The 26,304-nt window shown below is 40.4% G+C and overlaps 1 protein-coding gene across 1 annotated transcript in view; it reads right to left on the bottom strand.

The window, feature by feature from the left end:
- Positions 1 to 26,304, bottom strand: part of LOC308676480 (26S proteasome non-ATPase regulatory subunit 11-like) — a 43,277-nt gene that overhangs the window by 13,326 nt on the left and 3,647 nt on the right. The window contains exons 3-10 of the mRNA XM_081342294.1: positions 22,774 to 22,898; positions 22,530 to 22,601; positions 19,937 to 19,994; positions 18,764 to 18,958; positions 8,803 to 8,947; positions 7,787 to 7,847; positions 3,377 to 3,439; positions 2,206 to 2,331 (exon numbers count right to left, since the gene is read on the bottom strand). Of these exons, the coding sequence (XP_081198420.1) occupies positions 2,206 to 2,331; positions 3,377 to 3,439; positions 7,787 to 7,847; positions 8,803 to 8,947; positions 18,764 to 18,958; positions 19,937 to 19,994; positions 22,530 to 22,601; positions 22,774 to 22,898 (845 nt within the window). The remainder of the gene's footprint in view (positions 1 to 2,205; positions 2,332 to 3,376; positions 3,440 to 7,786; positions 7,848 to 8,802; positions 8,948 to 18,763; positions 18,959 to 19,936; positions 19,995 to 22,529; positions 22,602 to 22,773; positions 22,899 to 26,304) is intronic.

The following is a 26,304-nucleotide window of genomic DNA, read 5'->3' as shown; positions in this document are numbered from 1 at the left end:
TGGAGCACTTCATGCTTCCTTCCGCAGACGAGCTTTATGGGTATGCTGACTTCATTTTCCAGCAGGACTTGGCACCTGCCCACACTGCCAAAAGCACCAAAACCTGGTTCAATGACCGTGGGATTACTGTGCTTGATTGGCCAGCAAACTCGCCTGACCTGAACCCCATAGAGAATCTATGGGGCATTGCCAAGAGAAAGATGAGAGACATGAGAACGAACAATGCAGAAGAGCTGAAGGCCGCTATTGAAGCATCCTGGTCTTCCATAACACCTCAGCAGTGCCACAGGCTGATAGCTTCCATGCCAGGCCGCATTGAGGCAGTAATTGCTGCAAAAGGGGCCCAAACCAAGTACTGAGTACATATGCATGCTTATACTTTTCAGAGGTCCAATATTGTTCTATGTACACTCCTTGTTTTATTGATTGCATGTAATAATCTATTTTTCTGAGATTGTGGATTTGGGGTTTTCATGAGCTGTACGCCATAATCATCACAATTATGACAATTCATGGCTTGAACTATCTTCCTTTGCATGTAATGAGTCTATCTCATATATTAGTTTCCCCTTTTAAGTTGCATTACTGAAATAAATGAACTTTTGCACGATATTCTAATTTTTCGAGTTTCACCTGTACTAATAGAATGTGAAAATTAGCACATGTCCCTGTACAAACCTGGACTGGAATATTGGATGATAATGGCTTTTTAGGGGGAATTTTTAGAAATTGGAAGCAAGCTTTATTTATGCTTGTAATAATCATTATGGGATTAATGTTTTATCTTGTCTCATCCCTCTCATTAAGAATATTGTTCAGAGTACTGTGGAAGGAATAATACAAATTAATCAGAAAGAATCACTAGGGAGAAAAATGTATAACCTTACAAAATCAATGAAGAAACTAATTTTGTAGAATATGAAAAGAAATTAGAAATACAAAGAAATCTGGAAAAAAATGTTTTATTTTTAAAGAATGGGTAAAAAGAAAAAGGGTGGATTTGTGGAAAATAACTGGAAGTAGCAAGGAAATTTAAAAATAAATATAAATATGCTTTTAGTATTATCATGTAATCATATTTTATATTTTATAATAATCATTTTATAATCAATTGCCTGAGTAGATGCTTTGAGTATATGGGGAAAAATACAAGCCTCAAGTGGAAGGAGGGGGAGAACAGGAGTTACCATGGGGCCCAGTGTGAGTCACCATCTAGAAATTGTTTTTAAGTACCTTCTGGTGTCTGGTACCCCTGGCAGGTGTAGAAGATGGGAGACATCTCTCCTCTAGAATTGATAAGCATGTACATATATGGTCTGAGTAAACAGGATAGTAGGGGAGGGATCTTATTAGTATAATGTAAGCAAACAGGGACAGAGATAATGTATTCTGTTTAGGCGCTTCTGATAGAATGTAACCTCCAAAGCCACCTCCAAAGTCTAAGCCAATGGGGCCATGGGGGAGGGAATGGGGCGTCGCGATAGGATGTATAATAATATGTGATTTTGGAATTTGGGGTGTGGTTCAGTGCTTGGCTACATTGCATTGTTTGCCTTCCTGAATCCACCACGCTTTGCAAACCGTTACTTTTTAGACTTTGTTGTGAAGTCTAATAAACCTTTCTATTTGTAACTCAAACAGAGTGGATTTCAATTTGTGTCTATTTTTGTATCTAACATGAGTAGCCTGGCTTAGACAATTTTTTTTTAAATTTTACTTATGTCTATACAGCTTTTCTGCTAAAATGTATATGTTCCTTTCTGGTTTAGCTAATGCATAAATTGTGGCCAAATAAATATGTAGTATGAGAAAAGAAACCATGGCTGATTTTTTAATAGAACCACAAGGTGCTGTTAGTTTACAAATCCTTCCTCATTTTAACCAGGGCTTGTGATTATGTTTGATGCTAGAATAATAGTTTAGACCAAGTTTGGTTTTGTACTCCATCCAAAAGAAACAGGAGGAAGGCACATCAGAATTGTCCAAATAAGACATAATTACTTTATATGTCATATGGACTCTGACTTGTTCAACAAGACAAAGTGTTTCAAAGATTTAAAACAAATCTTAGATTAGTTTTATATGAACGTGCCAATGTTTTAGAATAAAATCTCCATGCCCAATTTGATAGGAAAAGAGAGAACAACAATGATTTAATAAAAGCAGAAAGGGAAGCACATGGCAAGATCTGCAGGAGCTTTTTACCTGCACTCTGGAGAAAGGCTCAATAACACGGATGAGGTTTTGTTCCAATAAGTTATCATAGAGTTTTCCCAAATGCGTATTGATGATGGGGTCATCCCTGAGTTCCACTTTATAATCTTTCAGAGCCTATGGTAGATCAAATTCAATCATTACTAAATGCAAAAGTCAACCTCACAACCATCCTGAACAGGTTACCTGAAGTTATCCCATTCATGTCTATTTTTTAGAAACATCTTTGATATGATTAAAAACTTCATTAAAAAAGGAATTACATATGGGACTGAAATGGTTATCTCTGACTAATGAAAATACACAGACTTATGAGCATCCAGCAGGTACTTTCAAGTGGCTATATGAACTTTTGCAACAATCATATGTCCTAGTGATGTATATTTGTTTAGATCTGAAGCAAAAATAGTGCTTCAGAGGGGTTGTGGGCATGCTTACTGAACCTGCTGTCTCCTTTGAGGAGACGCCAAGAGGGGCAGCAAGCATGCCCACACCTTCTTAAAACCACCATTTCCACTTTGGAGCCAAACAGCTTCTCATAGTGAGGTAGCCGTAACCAAACTGAACTTTAATTCTGTAGATAAGCCCCTAGTTCAGGTCAATTAATCAGTTGTGCAAATCAAGATATTCAAAGCTTTCCCACATATATATCTGTATACAGATAGAAACATATTTTTCCAAGTTGTAGAAGGGAACATTTGAACTGTACTTTACTTCCCAGCAACAGAAGTTATCAAGTTTTCTTTCTGTTCGAATTGTTTTTCTAGTTTGCTTTTGATTTGTGCATAGTATGCCTGCAACATCTGTAAAACAGGTTATCTTCAGAATATTTTCATTGCCACATGCTTTGACCTATCAAACAATAGCAGGATCCAAGTTATTGATTCTTCTGGCCTTCAGCGAAGAAAAGTCTGCACTCCAAAGTGCACCTTCTGAAGAAATCAGACTCTTGAGTTATTATGATTGAAACTGTAGGCTTAGTAATCACAGCCCAGTCCACCCAGTCCCAAATGGGTTCAGCAAGCATATCTTGAATACTCAAAGGCTGGATCTCCCTTTTTCCTTTACTGCTTCTCAATGTAGAAGTCCCTTTTCTAAGACTAAGGATTAATCTACATAACACAAAGATATTCAACCCATTTTCCTTATTATGGTTGTTTACCTCTTTGAAATCATCCAATGATCGATTCTTACTGGCTTGAGCTACACACTTCAGTGCTTCTGTCTGTAAAACAGAGTACAGCCAACATTATATATTCTTCTGAACTACTAGATACAAGTAGTGCGTGTAAAGTTCATATATGAGAAAAGTGCTTTAGTTGGACAGAATGTAATTCAGGAAGGATACTTGATGAAAATACTAAGACTGCTTTAATTCTTCTGCCCTCACTTAACTCAAGCAGTTGCTAAATCACAGAAACATTCATATTAAGTTAAAAAAAACACTATCAAGACAAAATAACCCCAACATACAGGTGAAACTCGAAAAATTAGAATATCATGCAAAAGTTCATTTATTTCAGTAATGCAACTTAAAAGGGGAAACTAATATATGATATAGACTCATTACATGCAAAGCAAGATAGTTCAAGCCATGATTTGTCATAATTGTGATGATTATGGCGTACAGCTCATGAAAACCCCAAATCCACTATCTCAGAAAATTAGAATATTACATGCAATCAATAAAACAAGGAGTGTACATAGAACAATATCGGACCTCTGAAAAGTATAAGCATGCATATGTACTCAGTACTTGCTTTGGGCCCCTTTTGCAGCAATTACTGCCTCAGTGCGGCCTGGCATGGAAGCTATCAGCCTGTGGCACTGCTGAGGTGTTATGGAAGACCAGGATGCTTCAATAGCGGCCTTCAGCTCTTCTGCATTGTTCGGTCTCATGTCTCTCATCTTTCTCTTGGCAATGCCCCATAGATTCTCTATGGGGTTCAGGTCAGGCGAGTTTGCTGGCCAATCAAGCACAGTAATCCCACGGTCATTGAACCAGGTTTTGGTGCTTTTGGCAGTGTGGGCAGGTGCCAAGTGCTGCTGGAAAATGAAGTCAGCATCCCCATAAAGCTCGTCTGTGGAAGGAAGCATGAAGTGCTCCAAAATCTCCTGGTAGACGGCTGCGTTGACCCTGGACTTAATGAAGCACAGTGGACCAACACCAGCAGATGACATGGCTCCCCAAATCAACACAGACTGTGGAAACTTCACACTGGACTTCAAGCATCTTGCAGTGTGTGCCTCTCCATTCTTCCTCCAAACTCTGGGTCCTTGGTTTCCAAATGAGATGCAAAAGTTGCTCTCATCAGAAAAGAGGACTTTGGACCACTGAGCAACAGACCAGGTCTGTTTTTCTTTAGCCCAGGTAAGACGTTTCTAACGTTGTTTGTTGTTCAGGAGCGGCTTGACAAGAGGAATACGACATTTGAAGCCCATGTCCACGATCCGTCTGTGTGTGGTGGCTCTTGATGCACTGACTCCAGCCTCAGTCTACTCCTTGTGAAAGTCCCCAACACTTTTGAATGGCCTTTTCCTGACAATCCTCTCCAGGCTGCGGTCATCCCTGCTGCTTGTGCACCTTTTTCTTCCACACTTTTCCCTTCCACATAACTTTCTATTAATGTGCTTTGATACAGCACTTGGGGAACATCCAACTTCTTTTGCAATTACCTTTTGAGGCTTTCCCTCCTTATGGAGGGTGTCAATGATGGTTTTCTGCACAACTGTCAGGTCAGCAGTCTTCCCCATGATTGTGATTCTTACTGAACCAGACTGAGAGACCATTTAAAGGCTCAGGAACCCTTTGCAGGTGTTATGGCTTAATTAGCTGATTAGAGTGGGACACGTTGAGCCTAGAATATTGCACCTTTTCACAATATTCTAATTTTCTGAGATTGTGGATTTGGGGTTTTCATGAGCTGTAAGCCATAATCATCACAATTATGACAAATCACAGCTAGAACTATCTTGCTTTGCATGTAATGAGTCTATCTCATATATTAGTTTCCCCTTTTAAGTTGCATTACTGAAATAAATGAACTTTTGCACATATTCTAATTTTTCAAGTTTCACCTGTAGAAGCCGAAATTTAGGCTGCTACAACGAAGTACCTGAAAGCCCCACAAGTATTCTCTGCAACTGAAATCCATCGATGAGGATCTAAACCAGGCATGTCAAATTGCCAGCCCACGGGCCGGATGCATCACACCAAAACTGCACCCACCCCATTGCCAGCAATGGGGAAAAAGTCGTGCAACATCACATGACATCGCGAGTTTGACATGCCTGATCTAAACTCATTAAAAAACAGAAGTGCTAGCTAGTATTGAGAGTAAGAAAATGGCCCTGATGAGCTGAGAAGACAATCTATTTGCTTGGTATTTTTTTCTCATTTTATCTATATTATCCTTATTTTATTTCAATCTGCTACTCTTATGTTAACTACCCCTATGGCTCACTCAAAGATTACACAGCTATAACATCCTGAAAATCCTCAAATTCAATCTAATTTAACCTCTCAAGATAAAAGTCAAAATCTCTCCCCTCCCATGCAATAAAAGTCCAGATTCTACCTAAATCACAAAGCAGACAGATATGAGTATGCCTGGACAAGAAAACTGTAAATAAATAACAAGACAAATCCTACTTACTTTATTCACACCTAAAATCCACATGACCATTTGAATTGGCATTTTTTATTTTTATTTATTTTATTTTAATTCCATTTATATCCCGCCCTTCTCCGAAGACTCAGGGCAGCTTACAAGCTTAGCAGTAGCCTTCATTCTATGTATATGCCTGCTTGTTAGGGCTTTCACACAGACCCCAAGCGGGATTATTACAAAGTCAGCTTAATTGCCCCCAACAATCTGGGTCCTCATTTTACCTACCTCGGAAGGATGGAAGGCTGAGTCAACCTTGAGCCTGGTGGGATGCGAACCTGCACTAATTGCAGGCAGCTGGTGTTACTTAAGGAGGCATTAGCCCACTGCTCCACCAAGGCTCTTGGAAACAGAACCTGAAAAGCAACCATTTCTAGAGCTGTCTACCTCTCATAATCAGGTGATCAGAATATTCCCTTAGTTTCCCACCCTGAAGCAGCAATTTTCTCCAGAAAAATATGTCCTTGGTGAGGGCTGAGCAGGTCAAACAACTTTGAAAGGAATTTACAACAGACCTTGTTGCTAGGGGATGCTGACTGACTGCACAAACAGTACTTTCTATCTTTGAATATTAATCATCTATAAACAAGAATGTGGACTTCTTAGAAAACAGCTTTTGAAACTCTTGGGCAAAACTTGCAAATAAGTTAAGAGTTTCCACTTAAGATTAAAAGACTGGCAGTAGTAGTGAACAGCCCACAGCTAGTCATTAACGGAAACTATTGGGGAAACCAAATTAAGACTATTAAGAACATTCAAATAAAGGGAGATCTTATAGCATCACATTCCACAAAAAATAAACCTAAACAGGCAGTTATATAATTCAAATGAATGAAGCTGTTTAAAGTTACACTTACTAGAGTTAACAATGGGTGCTGGTTTAATAGAAGAGCTATTACTGTATTCTGGCATTTAGCCATTTCTTTCAAAGTGCTGTTAAAAGAGTATCAAAGTGCGGCAGGATATAAAATTATTTTGCTGTCATTTGACCAATCTACAATTCCTTCCATGTTTTGGGCACTTTGAGGGGCACTTTTCAAATATATCAACTATGTGTTTTTCAGGATGAAAAAAGGAGCACATTGAGAGATTGTCTTGCCCAATGCCAAGGGCAGCATGCCAAATTATAAAGACTATGGCAACCCAGTAACTCTAGCATCCTTGTCAAGACAAAGTTGAAATAATTAACCTAAAATAATACCAAAAATATATTCCTTAGAAAGAGTAGTAATTAACTCTTTTGGAGCCTTACCAAATTGTGAGCAAGAAGAAATGCTGAGTACACTTGATGAACTTAAAAACTGGCAATAATCTGTGCAGCAGCCAAAACACTCTCTTGGTATCCTTGGATATGACAACCATGAAGAAAGCCTTTATAAATTATAAGAGCCCTACAATTTAACTCCCTCGCCAAAGCAGAGAAATACTTCACACTTTAGCAACTCCAAATCAGTCTAGTTTGCCCTAATCTTGTCAATCTCTAGATGCCAGAGATCTGCTCCATTTTGACTCATCTGACTCAGACCAGGAAATGGAACAAAAGGAAACTGCTGTATCAATACCACACACCAGTCAAGGCCCCTGGCCTTCAAGTTCAATTGGGCTCAAAGGTAGTAATCCAATGACATAAGTTCAGGGAAGCTACTTGTTAACAAACTCCATTTTGATGAATCACCAAATTAATGCTGCTGGCCCATCTTTCTCTGCATCCAGGAGGGAGCACATGCCAACTGACTCCCAAGGTACCCAGGATACATAAAAGCCATCTAATGAATTACTGCTGCGGAGGCAGAACAAATTTGTGGGTAACTGTTTTGAGCAGTATTTGGATACTTTTTAAACAGGAGTCAACTAGGATTGGAAAAAATTTCAAGAACAAAAAAAGTAGTTCAGGATTTCTATACCTGTCTGCCTGCATACCGCAGTGCAAGCTTTCCACTCACCAATGCCTGCACATCCTCAGGTCTGTAAAAAAAGCAGAGATATCAATTTACTGAACTCAGGCTACAAATGAACCTCACTATATAATCACTGCTTTCCAGAAATGTCTGCATTCCACTATCAGCTTTATATTAATGTATTTAAAATGCTTTATGGGACTGCCAAATAAGCATGAACCAAAGATAATCAAGAGAAAAAGTAACCAGCCATTTGAATATTTGTGACTCCATATATAGAGAGTAACACTTGCTTGTAGCCACTGCAAATGCCAGAAATATAAAAAGATCAATAAATATAAACAAAAGCACAAAACAGATTCTGCCATGTTTCAACATCAAAAACAAAATGACAGTATTGATATAAGGCATTGGACAAAAATGTTTCTAGAGGTTCCTTTTTCAAATGCCTGCTTATCCTGGGGAAGAGAAACCAAGAGAACCTTTGCTTTCAACTGTCAGAAATGAGAAGTAATAAGTTGTATTTCAAGGACCTGCATCTATCTCAACAGTTAACTTAGCCTCCTCAGACCAAATCCTGTTCTGACTAGGGAAGCATGTTATAAAAACATTCAATTCTGTTACTGTAGATGGCAAGGAACTCAAACATACTGGCCTTTCCACTCTTCTTAAGGATTTGCTTCTAACAAGCGCTGCCCAGCTTTCTTAAAGTTAGAACGGAGCTGAAATAGGCAATATTTTGCCAGTGATAATGCAATTCCAATATGTAGAAGTCTAAACAGGAGACAGGCAAATATTCTATCCTTCTTTGCTCCCTTTCCTGGCTTTTAATTCTCCATTTTCCCTCCTTTAGTATTTGTATCTCTTCAACCACCATCAGAATTTGAAATTTAACTTATTCATACAAGAGTTTTGCAAACAGCAACATGTGATCTGATCAGAGCAACTATCCTATGTGCAGGTATAAAAAAGGAAACAAGTAGATGTTGCATTCCTTATGTGATAAAATAAAAATCACATACGAGTTTAACATGATCTTGCACAGCAGCATATACTTCAATGAAGTGATGGCTTTGGGGCTGTCAACAGAATCATAACCTTCGAATGCCTCATAAAAATAAGAATATGCTGTCTTCCAGTCCTTTTCTTCTGCTGCATGGATAATACCTATTAAAGGTAAAATAAAAAATAGGTCTGTCTATAACAGAGGTATCTGGGGTACAAGATAAGGGAAAACATTGCTGCCAAGTCCTATTTATTTCTCTAAGCCAGAAAATTCTTAAACTGCATATTTTTATCCCCTGGGTTGTGGGGTAGGGCAAGGAAAACTAATTTTATGTATATGGCTAGAAATTTTTCTAATTCCCACAAAATTCATTTTCATATACTCATGCAAAATAGCAAATATAATTTCTTCCAATATTTGAAATTTCACCTAAAATTATTTGGATAACAGATTGAATGAGATTCAAAACAATACCAACTATATTAAGTAGATGCTAAGTCAGAGAAGCCATGTCAAGGAAATGATTAAGAGATGTCCAAAAGTATAACTCAGGATAAACTTTAACAAAAGAGCATTAGCTAACAATTCAAATAAATTCTGTATCTAGGTGCTAATGACAAGAAATGTATTTCTTGTTGTAATCTCCCAAGCATTAGTCAGATGTTTCTATTTTGCATGAATTACTCATATTGTCAAGATTGAATTGCTATGATGCCTGCCAGCTTCTACCACTAATCAATTTGCCATAGAAAAGGGGGGAGGTAGAAAGCTTCCTACATACCTTAGGTAACTGACTAGCAAAAAGTTCATCTATTTCCTCTGTTTGGTTGGGTGGCCTATAGTATACACCTATGGCAATGTCATCCCCCCCCCTTTTATATTGACCCAAATGCATTCAAGACAGTCTTCATTATTGTTGCGTTCTATTTCTGTAGAGATGTAGTTATTTTTTATATAGAGCGCAACCCCACCTCCTCTTTTATTTGGTCTGTTTCTTAAATCCCTCTAGCTGTGTGTTCCATTTTTTTAAAATTCCATTTATATCCCGCCCTTCTCCGAAGACTCAGGGCGGCTTACAAGCTTAGCCTTCATTCTATGTATATGCCTGCTTATTAGGGCTTTCACACACCCCCAAGCGGCATTATTACAAAGTCAGCTTAATTGCCCCCAACAATCTGGGTCCTCATTTTACCTACCTCGGAAGGATGGAAGGCTGAGTCAACATATCATACAGTATCTGCCCTCATTTACCTGAATTTCTAAGAAGCTATTGGAAGCTAAGCTTTACACCAAGCTATCCAAATGTGACTTCCACAAAACTAGTTTGGATATCTTGTGTCTAGCGAGGGAGTGGAAATGGACCCTGGGAAGGTGATGGCCATATTAGAGTGGGAAGCCCCACAGACCACAGGGCAACCGCAGAGCTTTCTGGGTTTTGCCAACTTCTACTGACAGTTCATATCCTCATTCGCACAAATAGACCTACCTACAGTGAGGGAAAAAATATTTAATCTCCTGCTGATTTTGTACATTTGCCCACTGACAAAGAAATAATCAGTCTATAATTTTAATGGTAGGTTTATTTTAACAGTGAGAGACAGAATAACAACAAAAACATCCAGAAAATACATTTCAAAAAAGTTATACATTGATTTGCATTGTAATGAGTGAAATAAGTATTTGATCCACTATCAATCAGCAAGATTTCTGGCTCCCAGGTGTCTTTTATACAGGTAACGAGCTGAGATTAGATGCACTCTCTTAAAGGGAGTGCTCCTAATCTCAGCCTGTTACCTGTATAAAAGAACCTGTCCAAAGAAGCAATCAATCAATCAGATTCCAAACTTTCCACCATGGCCAAGACCAAAGAGCTGTCCAAGGATGTCAGGGACAAGATTGTAGACCTACACAAGGCTGGAATGGGCTACAAGACTATCCCCAAGCAGCTTGGTGAGAAGGTGACAACAGTTGATGCGATTACTCACAAATGGAAAAAACACAAAATAACTGTCAATCTCCCTCGGTCTGGGGCTCCATGCAAGATCTCACCTCATGGAGTTTTAATGATCATGAGAACCGTGAGGAATCGGCCCAGAACTACACGGGAGGATCTTGTCAATTATCTCAAGGCAGCTGGGGCCATAGTCACCAAAAAAACTATTGGTAACACACTACACCATGAAGGACTAAAATCCTGCAGCACCCACAAAGTCCCCCTGGTCAAGAAAGCACATGTACAGGCCCGTCTGAAGTTTGCCAATCAACATCTGAATGATTCAGAGGAGAACTGGGTGAAAGTGTTGTGGTCAGATGAGACCAAAATTGAGCTCTTTGGCATCAACTCAACTCGCCGTGTTTGGAGGAGGAGGAATGCTGCCCAAGAACACCATCCCCACCATCAAACATGGAGGTGGAAACATTGTGCTTTGAGGGTGTTTTTCTGCTAAGGGGACAGGACAACTTCACTGCATCAAAGGGATGATGGACAGGGCCATGTACCATCAAATCTTGGGTGAGAACCTCCTTCCCTCAGCCAGGGCACTGGAAATGGGTCGTGGATGGGTATTCCAGCATGGCAATGACCCAAAACACATGGCCAAGGCAACAAAGGAGTGGCTCAAGAAGAAGCACATTAAGGTCCTGGAGTGGCCTAGCCAGTCTCCAGACCTTAATCCCATAGAAAATCTGTGGAGGGAGCTGAAGGTTTGAGCTGCCAAACATCAGCCTCAAAACCTTAATGACTTGGAGAGGATCTGCAAAGAGGAGTGGGACAAAATCCCTCCTGAGATGTGTGCAAACCTAGTGGCCAACTACAAGAAAAATGACCTCTATGATTGCCAACAAGTACTAAGTCATGTTTTGCGAAGGGGTCAAATACTTATTTCACTCATTAGAATGCAAATCAATTTATAACTTTTTTGAAATGTGTTTCTCTAGATTTTTTTGTTGTTATTCTGTCTCTCACTGTTAAAATAAACCTACCATTAAAATTACAGACTGATCATTTCTTTGTCAGAGGGCAAACGTACAACCAAAATGCTAAAAATGGGAGGGGGGGGGGTGTTGAAGCCGAAATCAAACCAGCTGCTCAATTGGGCTATGGAATGTAAAGCAGCTTTCAAAAAGCTTAAGCGGCTCTTCACTGCAGAGCCTACCCTCAAGCACCCAAACCCAGTAGAGCTCTTTGTAATACAGGACGACACTAGCGATGTAGTCATGGAGGAAGTCCTGTTCTAGAAGAATGAAAGGGGGAAGCTCCAGCCCTACGCCTACACCTCCCAGAAACTGACTGATACTGAAAGGCATTGGGCGCTGTGGGAGGAGGCTTATGTGATCCGATGGTTGCTGCAGACCTGGAGAGTTTTTAGAGGGCAGCAAGGTCCCTTTTGAGGTGCAGATGGACCACAAGAACTTAAGAGGCTCTGAAATCCCCAAGGAAACTATCCCTCAAATGGGTCCAATGGGCTCAGTACATCAATCGATTTAACTTTACCCTTCAGTACCTGCCCAAGGGGAAAGGTTTTCTTGCAGATGCACTCTCCTGTCTGCCCCAATATAAAAGCACCTGGGAGGAGATAGTTAACTTGATTATCCCCTCCTGGCAGCTGGTAGCACAAGGCTCCACAAGGCTAAGGTTGTCGGCCCTCCCTCAGGTAGCCGATAATTAACCCAGAAATTGAAGGAAGCCCTGAGTGAGGATGAGTGGTTCTGAAATCACAAAGAAGAGTTGACAATTAGAGGGCCTGGCCTGGAAGGGGAACAAGTTGTATTTTCCACCCAACCTAAGAGCCCAGATCCTGCAGCAGACTCACGATGTAAAGCCTGCAGGCCATTTCGGGTTTGTGAAAACCCTCCACCTGGCCAAGAGGCAGTTCTGGTGGCCTAAGATGAACAAGGACATAGAGAGCTATGTTACAGGATGCACGATATGCCCAACCATGGAATGATTGCCAGGGAAGCCTCCTGGACTGTTACAGCCAGTAGCCAACCCTAACAGTCCCAGGGAAGAAATTGCCATGGATTTTATTGTAGTTGCCTGAAAGTTCCGGGAATACAGTGATTTGGACTGTGATCGACCTTGTTTTCGAAGCAAGCACACTTCATGGCGTGCCCAAAGATTCCATCACCCTGAGGTTTGGCCAAATTTTTCATGAAGCATGTGTATCGGCTGCATGGACTCCCGAGACATCATCTCCAACCAGGGGTGCAGTTCACCGCAAAATTTTGGCAGGAGTTTATAAGACTAATAGGTTCCTCACAGGGACGTAGTTCTGGGTTTCATCCGAGTACAAATGGGGTAGCTGAAACAACCAACTCATTAATAGAGCAATATTTACGTTGCTATGTAAACTATCAGCAGACCAATTGGGCGGAGCTCCTACCTTTTGCAGAAGTGGTGTATAATAACTCAGTACATAGTAGCACTGGGTTCACCCCATTCAAGATAGCTACAGGAGTGGATTTTGTACTGATGCCAGAGCTGCTGAGGGAACCTCCTTCCTCAATATCTTTAGCTGAATGGATGGAAACTCTAAAAGCCACCTGGGGGGGGAGAGGATGTATAGAAGGCATTGGGTAAGGCCAGGGAATCACATAAGAGGCAGGCTGAGCGGAAGAGAGCTCCCCAGAAGAAATTTAGTATTGGGGATAAGGTATACCTATCTACCAAGTATCTCAAGCTGAGGCAACCCTGTAAGAAACTAAGTCCTAAGTATATAGAACCCTTCCCAATTGTTTTGATCATAAACCCAGTGACAGTCGAGCTATGGTTGCCAAAAGCCTTAAGTTGGGTCCATCTGGTGTTCCATTGCAGCCTGTTAAAACCATTCCAAGAATCTAGCCTGAGGCCAGTTGGAAAGAAGCCCCCTCCTCCAGGTATGGTGGAGGGTGAGGAACACTATGAGGGTAAGAAGATACTGGACTCAAGGGTTTTTAGGGGAACATTACAGTACTTAATACAGTGGAGAGGCTACCCCTCAGCTGATGCTGAATGGGTAGCCGCCTATAATGTTCTTGTTGTTGTTAGTTGCGAAGTTGTGTCTGACCCATCACAACCCCATGGACAACGTTCCTCCAGGCCTCTACCATCTTCTGGAGTCCATTTAGGCTCACGCCTACTGCTTCAGTGACTCCATCCAGCCACCTCATTCTCTGTCGTCCCCTTCTTCTATTGCCCTCAACCTTTCCCAGCATTAGGCTCTTCTCCAGTGAGTCCCTCCTTCTCATTAGGTGGCCAAAGTATTTGAGTTTCAACTTCAGGATCTGGCCTTCTAAAGAGCAGTCAGGGTTGATCTCCTCTAGGACTGACCGGTTTGATCGCCTTGCTGTCCAAGGGACTCGCAGGAGTCTTCTCCAGCACCATAGTTCAAAGGCCTCAATTCTTTGGCGCTCAGCCTTTCTTATGGTCCAACTTTCACAGCCATACATTGCACATGGGAAGACCATAGCCTTGACTATATGCACTTTTGTTGGCAGGGGGATGTCTCTGCTTTTTAGTGTGCTGTTTAGATTTGCCATGGCTTTCCTTCCCAGGAGCAAGCGTCTTTTAATTTCTTGGTTACAGTCCCCATCTGCAGTGATCTTGGAGCCCAGGAAAATAAAATCTGTCACTACTTCCATTTCTTCCCCTCTATTTGCCAGGAATTGAGAGGGCCAGATGCCATGATCTTGGTTTTCTTAATGTTAAGTTTCAACCCAAGTTTTGCACTCTCCTTCTTCACCTGCTACAAGAGACTCTTCAGTTACTCTTCACTTTCTGCCATTAGAGTGGTATCATCTACATATCTTAGGTTGTTGATATTTCTCCCGGCAATCTTAATTCCAGCTTTTGATTCATCTAGCCCTGCCTTTCTCATAATGTGCTCTGCATATAAGTTAAAATGGGCAGGGCGACAGTATACAGCCTTGCCGGACTCCTTTCCCAATTTGCTTCTTGACCTGCATATAGGTTTCTCAAGAGACAAATGAGATGGTCTGGTACTCCCATCTCTTTAAGAACTTGCCACAGTTTGTTGTGATCCACACAATCAAATGCTTTAGCATAGTCAATGAAGCAAATATTTTTCTGGAACTCCCTAGCTTTCTCCATGATGTGCTCTGCATATAGGTTAAACGGGCAGGGTGACAGTATACAGCCTTGCCAGACTCCTTTTCCAATTTGCTTCTTGACCCGCATGTAGGTTTCTCAAGAGACAAACGAGATGGTCTGGTACTCCCATCTCTTTAAGAACTTGCCACAGTTTGTTGTGATCCACACAATCAAATGCTTTAGCATAGTCAATGAAGCAGATATTTTTCTGGAACTCCCTAGCTTTCTCCATGATGTGCTCTGCATATAGGTTAAACGGGCAGGGTGACAGTATACAGCCTTGCCGGACTCCTTTTCCAATTTGCTTCTTGACCTGCATATAGGTTTCTCGAGACAAATGTGATGGTCTGGTACTCCCATCTTTTTAAGAACTTGCCACAGTTTGTTGTGATCCACACAATCAAATGCTTTAGCATAGTCAATGAAGCAGATGTTTTTCTAGAACTCCCTAGCTTTCTCCATGATCCAGCATATGTTGGCAATTTGATCTCTAGTTCCTCTGCCTCTTCGAAATCCTGCCTGTACTTCTGGTAGTTCTCGATCCACATACTGCTGGAGTCTAGCTTGTAGGATTTTAAGCATAACTTTACTAGCATGTGAAATGAGTGCAATGGTGCAATAGTTTGAACATTCTTTGGCACTGCCTTTCTTTGGAATTGGAATGTAAACTGATCTTTTCCAATCCTGTGGCCACTGTTGAGTTTTCCAAATTTGCTGGCAAATTGAGAGTAGCACTTTTACTGCATCGTCTCTTAAGATTTTGAATAGCTCAGCTGGAATACTGTCACCTCCACTAGCTTTGTTATTGCTCAGCTTTTCTAAGGCCCACTTCACTTCACATTCTAGGATGTCTGGCTCGAGGTCAGTGACCACCTCATTGTGATTATCAGGGACGTTAAGCTCATTCTTGTATAGTTCTTCTGTGTAATTTTGCCACCTCTTCTTAATCTCTTCTGCCTCTGTTAGGTCCCTGCCATTTTGGTCCTTTATCATGCCCATTTTTGCATCTCTCCAATTTTCTTGAAAAGATGTCTGGTCCTCCCTATTCTATTGTTTTCTTCTATTACTTTGCACTGTTCATTTAAGAAGGCATTCTTATCTCTTCTAGCTATTCTCTGGAATTCTGCATTCAATTGGGCGTATCTTTTTCTCCCTTGCCTTTCGCTTCCCTCCTTTCCTCAGCTATTTGCAAAGCTTCCTCAGACAGCCATTTTGCTTTCTTGCATTTCTTTTTCTTTGGGATGGTTTTAGTTGCTACCTCTTGTACAATGTTGCGAACCTCCATCCATAGTTCTTCAGGTACTCTGTCTATCAGATCTAATTCCTTAAATCTATTTGTCACCTCTACTGTATATTCGTCAGGGATATGATTTAGTTCATACCGGAGTGGCCTAGTGCTTTTCCCTACTTTCTTCAGTTTAAGCCTAAATCTTGCAACGAGAAGCTCATGGTCTGAGCCACAGTCAGCGCCTGGTCTTGTTTTTACTGACTGTATAGAGCTTCTCCATCTTTGGCTGCAGAGCACATAGTCAATCTGATTTCTGTGTTGACTGTCTGGTGATGTCCATGTGTAGAGCCGTCTCTTGGGTAGTTGGAAAAGTGTTTTTGCTATGACCATCGTATTCTCTTGAAAAAATTCTATCAGCCTGTGCCCTGCTTCATTTTGTACTCAGGCCAAAGTTGCCTGTTATTCCGGTTATCTTTTGGCTTCCTACTTTAGCATTCCAATCCCCCATGATGATAAGGACATCATTTTTTGGTATTAGTTCTATAAGGTGCTGTAGGGCTTCATAGAACCGGTCAATTTCATCCTCTCCAGCACTGGTGGTTGGGGCATAGACTTTGACTATTGTGATATTGAATGGTTTGCCTTGGATTCGAACTGAGATCATTCTGTCATTTTGGGGATTGTATCGCAGTATTGCTTTTCCTACTTTTATTGACTATGAAGGCTACTCCATTTCTTCTGAGGGATTGTTGCCCGCGTTAGTATACCTGATGGTCATCTGAATTAAATTCACCCATTCTTGTCCATTTTAGTTTGCTGATTCCTAAGATGTCGATGTTCAGTCTTGTCATCTCTTTTTTGACCACGTCCAGCTTGCCTTGATTCATGGATCTTACATTCCAGGTTCCTATGGAGAAAAAATCTTTACAGCATCGGACTTTCCTTTCACCACCAGATACATCCACAGCTGAGCATCCTTTTGGCTTTGCCCCAGACGCTTCATTCTTTTTGGCACTACTAGTACTAGCCCTCTGCTCTTCCCCAGTAGCATACTGGACGCCTTCTGACCTGAGGGGCTCATCTTCCAGCGTCATATTGTTTTGCCTTTTGGTACAGTCCATAGGGTTTTCATGGCAAAGATACTGAAGTGGGTTGCCATTTCCTTCTCCAGTGGATCACGTTTTGTCAGAACTCTCTGCTATGACCTGTCCGTCTTGGGTGGCCCTGCATGGCATAGCTCATCGCTTCATTGAATTACGCAAGCCCCTTCACCACGACAAGGCAAGTAATCCATGAAGGGGCCAATAATGTTAGGGCAGACAGATTAATAAAAAGACTCCATGGCAAATACCCCCAACGTCCTAAAGGATAATGGAACGTTAATCATGATTAATAATGATAATTTGTCTTTAATATTTTCCCAGGTTTACCCTTTCAGGGGCTTGGCATGTCAAGATTGAATCGCTATGATGCCTGCTACCGTCAATCACTAATCAACTTGCTATAGAAAAGGGGGGAACGGTAGAAAGCAAAGGGAGGAAACGGAATTCCAAGAAGCCGTTCACAGACTGTGAGAGCCTGCAAGAAGACCAAGGTCACTAAGACAGGTGCTTGACGGAGAAGTGGACTGTTCCCATAACAAAAATAAGTATTACTATTGGACAATGTGAACACCCAGTGGGTGGGGGCAAAGGAATCTATTGTTTAACTAAGCAAGCCTTCGCACAAGAAAACCAAAGCTGTTTTTGCTTCTTTAGTTCCGAGATGGTGTATCCAATAAAGTTTTACCTTTTGGGACTTAACTACCTCGTGGGATCCTTTCATTGGGTTCGCTAGTCGGACTATTGACATTATAAAATAAGGCTATTTTTTTCAAAATGCTAGAAGAAATCCAACAATTATAGGTTACCACCACTTGTTCAGCAACCATTCAAACTTGCAATGGTGCTGAATGGGGCAGACTTAGTCCCTGGAGTTTGAGATGCTTCAACATTCCCACCATCATGTTTGCAATTACAACATTGCAGCAAGCTGCAGTCATGTGATCGTGATTTCTGATGTTCCCTTCCAGCTTCCCACAAGCAAAGTCAATGGGGAAACTGACAGGCAGTCAGAAGTCATGGCAACATGAGGTCCTCACTTAATAATGGCATCTCGGACTGCCGCCACTAAGCAATGCAGTCATGTGATGTCATGCTTTACAACCACATTGCTTAGCAATGGCAATTCCAGTCTCAATTGTCACTGTAACACAAGGACTACCTGTACAATCCAAAGAAGATATTCTCAGCCTACAATAATTCTGGAAAAGACTTATTCAAACTCCATGCAAACATCTTTGGAACATACATGCTACAATTTTCCCTAGACAGACTGCTTCAGTGTGGTCTTATAAGCATTTTTGTACTATTATAACTATTAGATTTTTATCCTGTTTTATACATAACTCAAAGTGGTGAACATACCTAATATTCCTGCCTCCTGTGTTCCCCACAACAACCACCCTGTGAGGTCGGCTGGACCAAGGGAGAGTGACTTGCCCAAAGTCACCCAGCCAACAGTTATGCCTATGGAAAGCCTAGAACTCACACTCTCCTGGTTTGTGCAACTCCTGTTGACTCAAGATCAAGGCACTCATAATATGAAAAGCAGAGGCCTTACCTGATTGCATATCCAATGCTGCCTGCAACTTCGGTGGACAATAGATTGCATTGGCTGTTGTACGGGCAGAGGTTAATGCTGCTCTGGCTTTTGGCAGGTTGCTCAAAGCATGGTAGGTCTTGCTCTCTAGTAGCTGCACTTCTACCAACAAAGCCTTGTCATCCATCTTCTTCAACTCCCGCAAAAGCTGTGATCCTGATAAAAGCAATGCGATGGTGGCATTTACACCATGTTAAAGGCCTTCCTCTGAATCCTTTAACTTGATCAGAAAAAGAAAAATCTAATGCATTAGTTTGATAGCAGTATAGAGTGAAAACAGTAGATACAAGCTGATATACTAGATGCGAAAACTAGTATTTCTCTTTTTCAATATCAGTATAATACTCCCAAAGCTTCCAAATACATCTTGTGTGCCTAACTAATGGAATTAGCCATTAATAAGATCTTAACAATATTATTCTTTACAACCTGGAGAACCTAGCACAGTTGCCAGTTACTTAACTAAGTCACTGTGAATTTTGTTTCTAAATTGAATCTGAAAAGTTCAGAACATGTATTTTGTTTCAGGTTTGCAGCAAACACATTGGATTCTGGACATTTTGCCAAACCATTTTGGATTGGCTACAGTTCAACAGGAAAAAAAGAATACTTTTTTGTTCTGGGTTTTAGCTAAAACTATATTCTATGAGTGTTTTTATGGGATATGTAGGGCAAAGCTGGTGCATATCACCTTTTTTCTCCCCTCAAGAACTGCCAGTACAGTATATCCCTCTATCCTGCCCACGCCTAATCTTTCTAGCACCTTCCCTGCTCCCCACTCAACTGCCACACTGTCCTAGTATAACATACCCTGATGACCCAGCACATGATCTGAACCAGCACCTCCCTTCCCTCTTCCAGTCTGCCACGTTTCCCAGTATGGCAAGCCTCAGCAGCCTACCCTTCCACAATCTTTCCAGGATCTTCCCCTCTCCTCATAGCCTCTATCAACACCAATGGCCTTGATTTTTCTCTACTCTTCACTCTTATAACCTACCCCTGAAAACACTTCAGCTTCTAACAAAGATGTTTCAAACTGTTACCAGAACAAAACAAAGCACTATTTCATTCCATTTTATATATCTCTAGAATAAACCTAATTATTATTAGGATCAGTCTAGGAAGTCAACTTACCTAACTGCAATGCTTCTTGATACCTTTTTGTGTCAAAATACAAAGAAATCAGCCTTGCCTAGAAAAGAAAAAAAGTAAAGAATTGTCATGAAAACTACTTTATCATTTTCAGATACTTAACTAGAGCTGATAGGTATGAAATATGAAGCAGACAAGACTCCTGGGAAACTACAGGTGAAACTCGAAAAATTAGAATATCGTGCAAAAGTTCATTTATTTCAGTAATGCAACTTAAAAGGGGAAACTAATATATGAGATAGACTCATTACATGCAAAGCAAGATAGTTCAAGCCGTGATTTGTCATAATTGTGATGATTATGGAGTACAGCTCATGAAAACCCCAAATCCACAATCTCAGAAAATTAGAATATTATGAAAAGGTGCAATATTCTAGGCTCAAAGTGTCCCACTCTAATCAGCTAATTAAGCCATAACACCTGCAAAGGCTTCCTGAGCCTTTAAATGGTCTCTCAGTCTGGTTCCGTAGGAATCACAATCATGGGGAAGACTGCTGACCTGACAGTTGTGCAGAAAACCATCATTGACACCCTCCATAAGGAGGGAAAGCTTCAAAAGGTAATTGCAAAAGAAGTTGGATGTTCCCAAAGTGCTGTATCAAAGCACATTAATAGAAAGTTATGTGGAAGGGAAAAGTGTGGAAGAAAAAGGTGCACAAGCAGCAGGGATGACCGCAGCCTGGAGAGAATTGTCAGGAAAAGGCCATTCAAAAGTGTTGGGGACTTTCACAAGGAGTGGACTGAGGCTGGAGTCAGTGCATCAAGAGCAACCACACACAGACGGATCCTGGACATGGGCTTCAAATGTCGTATTCCTCTTGTCAAGCCGCTCCTGAACAACAACGTCAGAAGCGTCTTACCTGGGCTAAAGAAAAACAGACCTGGTCTGTTGCTCAGTGGTCCAAAGTCCTCTTTTCAATGAGAGCAACTTTTGCATCTCATTTGGAAACCAAGGACCCAGAGTCTGGAGGAAGAATGGAGAGGCACACACTGCAAGATGCTTGAAGTCCAGTGTGAAGTTTCCACAGTCTGTGTTGATTTGGGGAGCCATGTCATCGGCTGGTGTTGGTCCACTGTGCTTCATTAAGTCCAGGGTCAACGCAGCTGTCTACCAGGAGATTTTGGAGCACTTCATGCTTCCTTCCGCAGATGAGCTTTATGGGGATGCTGACTTCATTTTCCAGCAGGACTTGGCACCTGCCCACACTGCCAAAAGGACCAAAACCTGGTTCAATGACCGTGGGATTACTGTGCTTGATTGGCCAGCAAACTCGCCTGACCTAAACCCCATAGAGAATCTATGGGGCATTGCCAAGAGAAAGATGAGAGACATGAGACCGAACAATGCAGAAGAGCTGAAGGCCGCTATTGAAGCATCCTGGTCTTCCATAACACCTCAGCAGTGCCACAGGCTGACAGCTTCCATGCCAGGCCGCATTGAGGCAGTAATTGCTGCAAAAGGGGCCCAAACCAAGTACTGAGTACATATGCATGCTTATACTTTTCAGAGGTCCGATATTCTTCTATGTACACTCCTTGTTTTATTGATTGCATGTAATATTCTAATTTTCTGAGATTGTGGATTTGGGGTTTTCATGAGCTATACACCATAATCATCACAATTATGACAAATCACGGCTTGAACTATCTTGCTTTGCATGTAATGAGTCTATCTCACATATTAGTTTCCCCTTTTAAGTTGCATTACTGAAATAAATTAACTTTTGCACAATATTCTAATTTTTTGAGTTTCACCTGTACTCATGTTTCAAGAGTAGCAAGAAAACAGAGAAAAAAGACAGAAGTACATCCACAGTAATGCAAAAGAAATCTGTAGAACAAGTATAGGTAAGTCCTTGACTTACGACCACAACTGAGCCCAAACTAAGCGAGACAGCTAAATGAATTTGCCCCATTTTATGACCTTTCTTGCTGCAGTTGTTAAGTTAGTAACATGGTTGTTAAGTGAATCTAGTTTCCCCACTGACTTTGCTTGTCAGAAGGTAGCAAAGGGGACCACATGACCCTGGGTAACTGCAACCATCATAAATATGAGTCAGTTGCCAAGCCTCTGAATTTTGATCACGTGAACATGGGAATGCTACAAAGGGTGTGTGAAAAATGCTCATAAGTTACTTTTTCCAGTGCAGTTGTAACTTTGAACAGTGACTAAATGAACTGTTGTAACCTGTAATGATTTTGAAATGAATGCTGTTCAAGGATTGGCATTGGTGCAACAGAAACATGGACTAAAGGCACACATTGAACAACATGCTGGTAGAATCATTATTTCATTAATGCATTTATGTAGATAAGATTTTACTTCAACCATAACAGGACACGCTTTAAGAAGCAAAAGATATTTGTATTATAAACTGGAGGAAAAAATGCCAGTAATAACATGTGAATATCAGTCTGGAAGTTTATCATGCTCCAAACTAATACTTGAGAACATGCCATCAATAACCTAAAGTGATGGCAAATGTTTGAGTATGGTGTACTGGCATAGAGAATGGCAGGTTTCCAAACCCAGGTGTATCACTACGTTAACTAAAATGGGCATGTTACATCATACCTCCAGAGCTTGGCGTAGGAACGTCCTCTTTTCCGATTTGGCCCATTCAATGCATTCAAGACATAGGTCAACCTAAAAGAAAAACTACACTGAATTATTTTTCTACTATTTGTATCTTCACTGCTGTCATATCATTTTCTACATAAGCTGGCTCTGAACGTTTTGCAAGAGGACTTTTCAGAAATAGCTGCCAACATTCTGAATTTGAAGTAGCATAACTGTGCCTGAATTTCAGTTGTCTCACCTCTTGTCCTGTTGCAGCTTCCATGTCTAGGAATAGGTCTAGCAGGGACCGAACCAGACGGGCTGCCTTTGCTTTGCTAATGGAGTTTAAGAAAGGACGAACATACTTCAGAAGTCCTCCAAGCTCTGTATTAACAATAAAATAAGTAGCAATATAGCTCAGGATCTGAGATTGCATCAGAATGCATTATAAAAGGTTATGGTCATATTCTAGAAAAAGTGACCACATAGTTCTTAATTTCAGCAGTCAGTTATGAGACAGAAAAGGCATATTCATATAAACTCATTCTGATTTCCATTACAGGTTTACTATAGGGGTCTTTCCCAAATGTGTAATTGAATTATGTTACTTTGCATAATTGTTTCTCAACATTACTCTCTATTTCCTCCAGTTCTTTGAAATGTTTATTTCCTCAATTTATATTGCCACCCATTTTACCAGGTGACTGGGTGACTAACACCACCATCAATATTCAAGAACAATAAAACCATCATGCACAACACCGTGAAACAAATGGCTTATAAAAACGTATTACACAGTAAGCTGCAATAAAAAAGAAAAACTGTTAATAGTGCACTGAACACATAGGGAGAAGTATAAAGTCTAATCCAATAACTCTAAATCCCTCGTAGAAAAAGGTTCAAAATCTGTAGTAAACTTATCCATCAGGCCGTAGTGTTTTCCTTATGTCCAAAACAGCACTAAATCTCTGATTCTCACTCTAACCTTCATAGCTATACCTCACCTTTGCTCAATAATCTCTAGCCAAGAGCAGCACAGATAGAACCACTGCCACCTCTGTTTTATGCTTATTATGTATTTCAAGTTTTGGGAAATATAAGAATGATAATCCAATATATTTGGAAATAGGAAAGCCTGTCTTAAAATGTATGTGGGATCTGGAAAAGTATATGAACACAATATTTGTCCCCTTATTTGTCAAGGGCAAACTAGATATAAAATTAATTGTATAATTCATCTATACACATTTAGTTCTTGAATAAATAGCATCTGGCAAAGATCTGGATTGGTAACATGAGGAACAAAGACTCACCCTCTCTCTATGCCAGAACTGTCACTTTGTAAATAAACTATAAACATATAAAGCCAACCAATTTAGGCTTCCGGATGGCAAGGCGATGCCGGAGGCAGCCATTTCTTGGCTGTCAGTCTTGCGGCTCCGTAGAGCTGCCGAAAACAGCGTCGATCAGCTGTTCGGCGGCTCGGAAGCCCCCACCTCGGGAGAAGAGGAGGGGGTGAGCGTCCAGGTAGGGGTAGAGCTCTCCGGGGCCGCCAGAACTTAGAGTTTTGGCGGCGGAAGGATTGAGCCCCCCCGAAGCCTGGGCATGCTCCGGACTGCGAGGCGCCTCTGCTCCGGGTTTTTTGGAGCAGAACAGGGCGTTCGCAACCATCCCTGCTAGCAAGGAAGAGCTTTTGAGAATGAGGACGCAGGCAGAGCGATGCAGGAGATTTTGGTGAAGATGATGTTTTGATCTTTAACTCAATGGACTTTGCTGAATCTGTAAGTGAAAGTGCGTAGTTAACAATAGAGGGTGAAAATGGCGGCTATATCTTCTAAAGTTCCTGCCCTGAGGCAGCAGTCTTCGGTGAAAACTTCATTGTCCTCTGCATCTGAATCAGCTTTTACAGCAAAAGATTTGCAGAATCTGTTGCAAGAGACTATGGAAAAGCAAATGCAGCAATTTGTTGAGATAATGGAGAAAAAGTTGGAGGAGAAGTTTACAGAGAAATTAAAAGAAATGAGAGCAGACATCACATCTGCAATACAAAGCATGGTTAAAAGTATTGAGATTTTGGATGAAAGAGTGGAAGATCTTGCTCAAAATGATATTAGATTGGAAGCCAAAATGACAGAAACTGAAAATGTAATAGAGAAAATGGATTTTGATTTGATTTCGACACAGTATTCTCAGATGGAGTTTGCTTTAAGAATCAGAGGCCTAATAGAAAATCCTAAGGAAAATTTGGAGAAAATGGTTTCTGAGGCTTTGGAAGGGGTGTTGAAGCGACCAGCAGATGAAATAATGCAAGATATAGATAAAATCTTCCGTGTTAATTCGTGGATCGCAAGACAAAGGAAACTACCCAGAGATGTGGTGGTTTATTTTACAAAGAGAATGATTAGAAATGAAGTTATCCAGGCCTCCTACAATATTGATTTTGTAATTGCTGAGCAAAAAGTTCTGATTTTAAAAGAGATCCCTGCAAAGATTTTAAGAAAAAGGAAGGAATTTGCTTTTTTGACACAAGAATTGAGACGACGTGATATTAAGTTTAGATGGCAAATACCAGTGGGTATGGTGGTGACCTATGAAGGTACGAGGTACTGTTTTACTACGGAGATTCAGGCACGTGATTTCTACAGTAATGTTTTAAAAGCAGTCCCCATACCATCTTTGGAATCTACAAAGAAAAAAGGTGAGAGAGAGTCTCAACGTTCCAGAGAGAACCTGCAAGTTGCTGAAGGGTTAATGCAGACAGATGTGAAAGATACAGGAGTGGGTCAAATTTCATTATCACTGGAGAAGGCCAGAAATTGGAAGAGGCGTGCTACTTCTGGACGAATGAATCAAGCCTGAAGATTTAGTCACATAATTGTAAGAGACAATAATGTAATAAGGATTATGGGAATTGGAATTGCTAGAAGGACTAAATATTTGGGGATATATTTTCTACCCTTATAAAATAATTATGTAATATTTCGTGTTGCTTTAGTTCTAAGATGATTATGAAAAGTTAATTGGGAAGATTTGTAGTAGTGTTTATTGATATTCTGTAGGTTATGATTTGTTATTTGGATGAAAAATTTTAAGCTTTTAGTTGGATAGAAGAATAGTTTTATAAAATTGATATAAATTGTTTTCTTTGTGATCGAAGTTAATTTGTAATATTTTTATGGGTAATATTGGAATAGGTAATAGAATATAAGAATATAAGAATGATGTGATTATATAAAAATTTCTTAAGTTTGGAAAGTAATCTATGGTACTTTAAGTTGTATAACACATTAGGATAATGTGAATTTAAAGCTTAGCTGGAATGAGGAATAGTTTTAGACAATTGATATAAATTGGTTTATTTGAGATTGTTTTTATTGGGTATCAGATTGGAAGGTATTATTTTGTATTTGAATAATCATTGGTATGATATATATATGTATGTTTGGAATTTACCTATATGAGTTAAAGTTTGATAGTTTGAATAGCTTAGGATTGTTTGCATAAGTTAGATCATGATTGTTTGTATTTTTATATTCTGTGTTTTGGTATTAGATTGGAAAGTATTATTTTGTATTTGTATAATTATTGATATGATATATATATATGTTTGGAGTTTTTCTTATATGAGTTAAAGTTCGGTAGTTTAAATAGTTTAGGATTGTTTGCGTAAGTTAGATTATGATTGTTTGTATTTTTATACCCTGTATTTTGCTCTGGGAAAGGGAGGGAGGGGTTGGGGAGGGTTGGGGAGGGGGTTGGGAGGGTTTTTTTTCTTTTTTTTGGTTTGTTA

Source organism: Vipera berus, assembly GCF_964194415.1.
Source record: "Vipera berus genome assembly, chromosome: W".
Lineage (NCBI taxonomy): Eukaryota > Metazoa > Chordata > Lepidosauria > Squamata > Viperidae > Vipera > Vipera berus.
The sequence above is the reverse complement of the archived record's forward strand: the minus strand, read 5'-3'. Positions and strand labels throughout refer to the sequence as shown.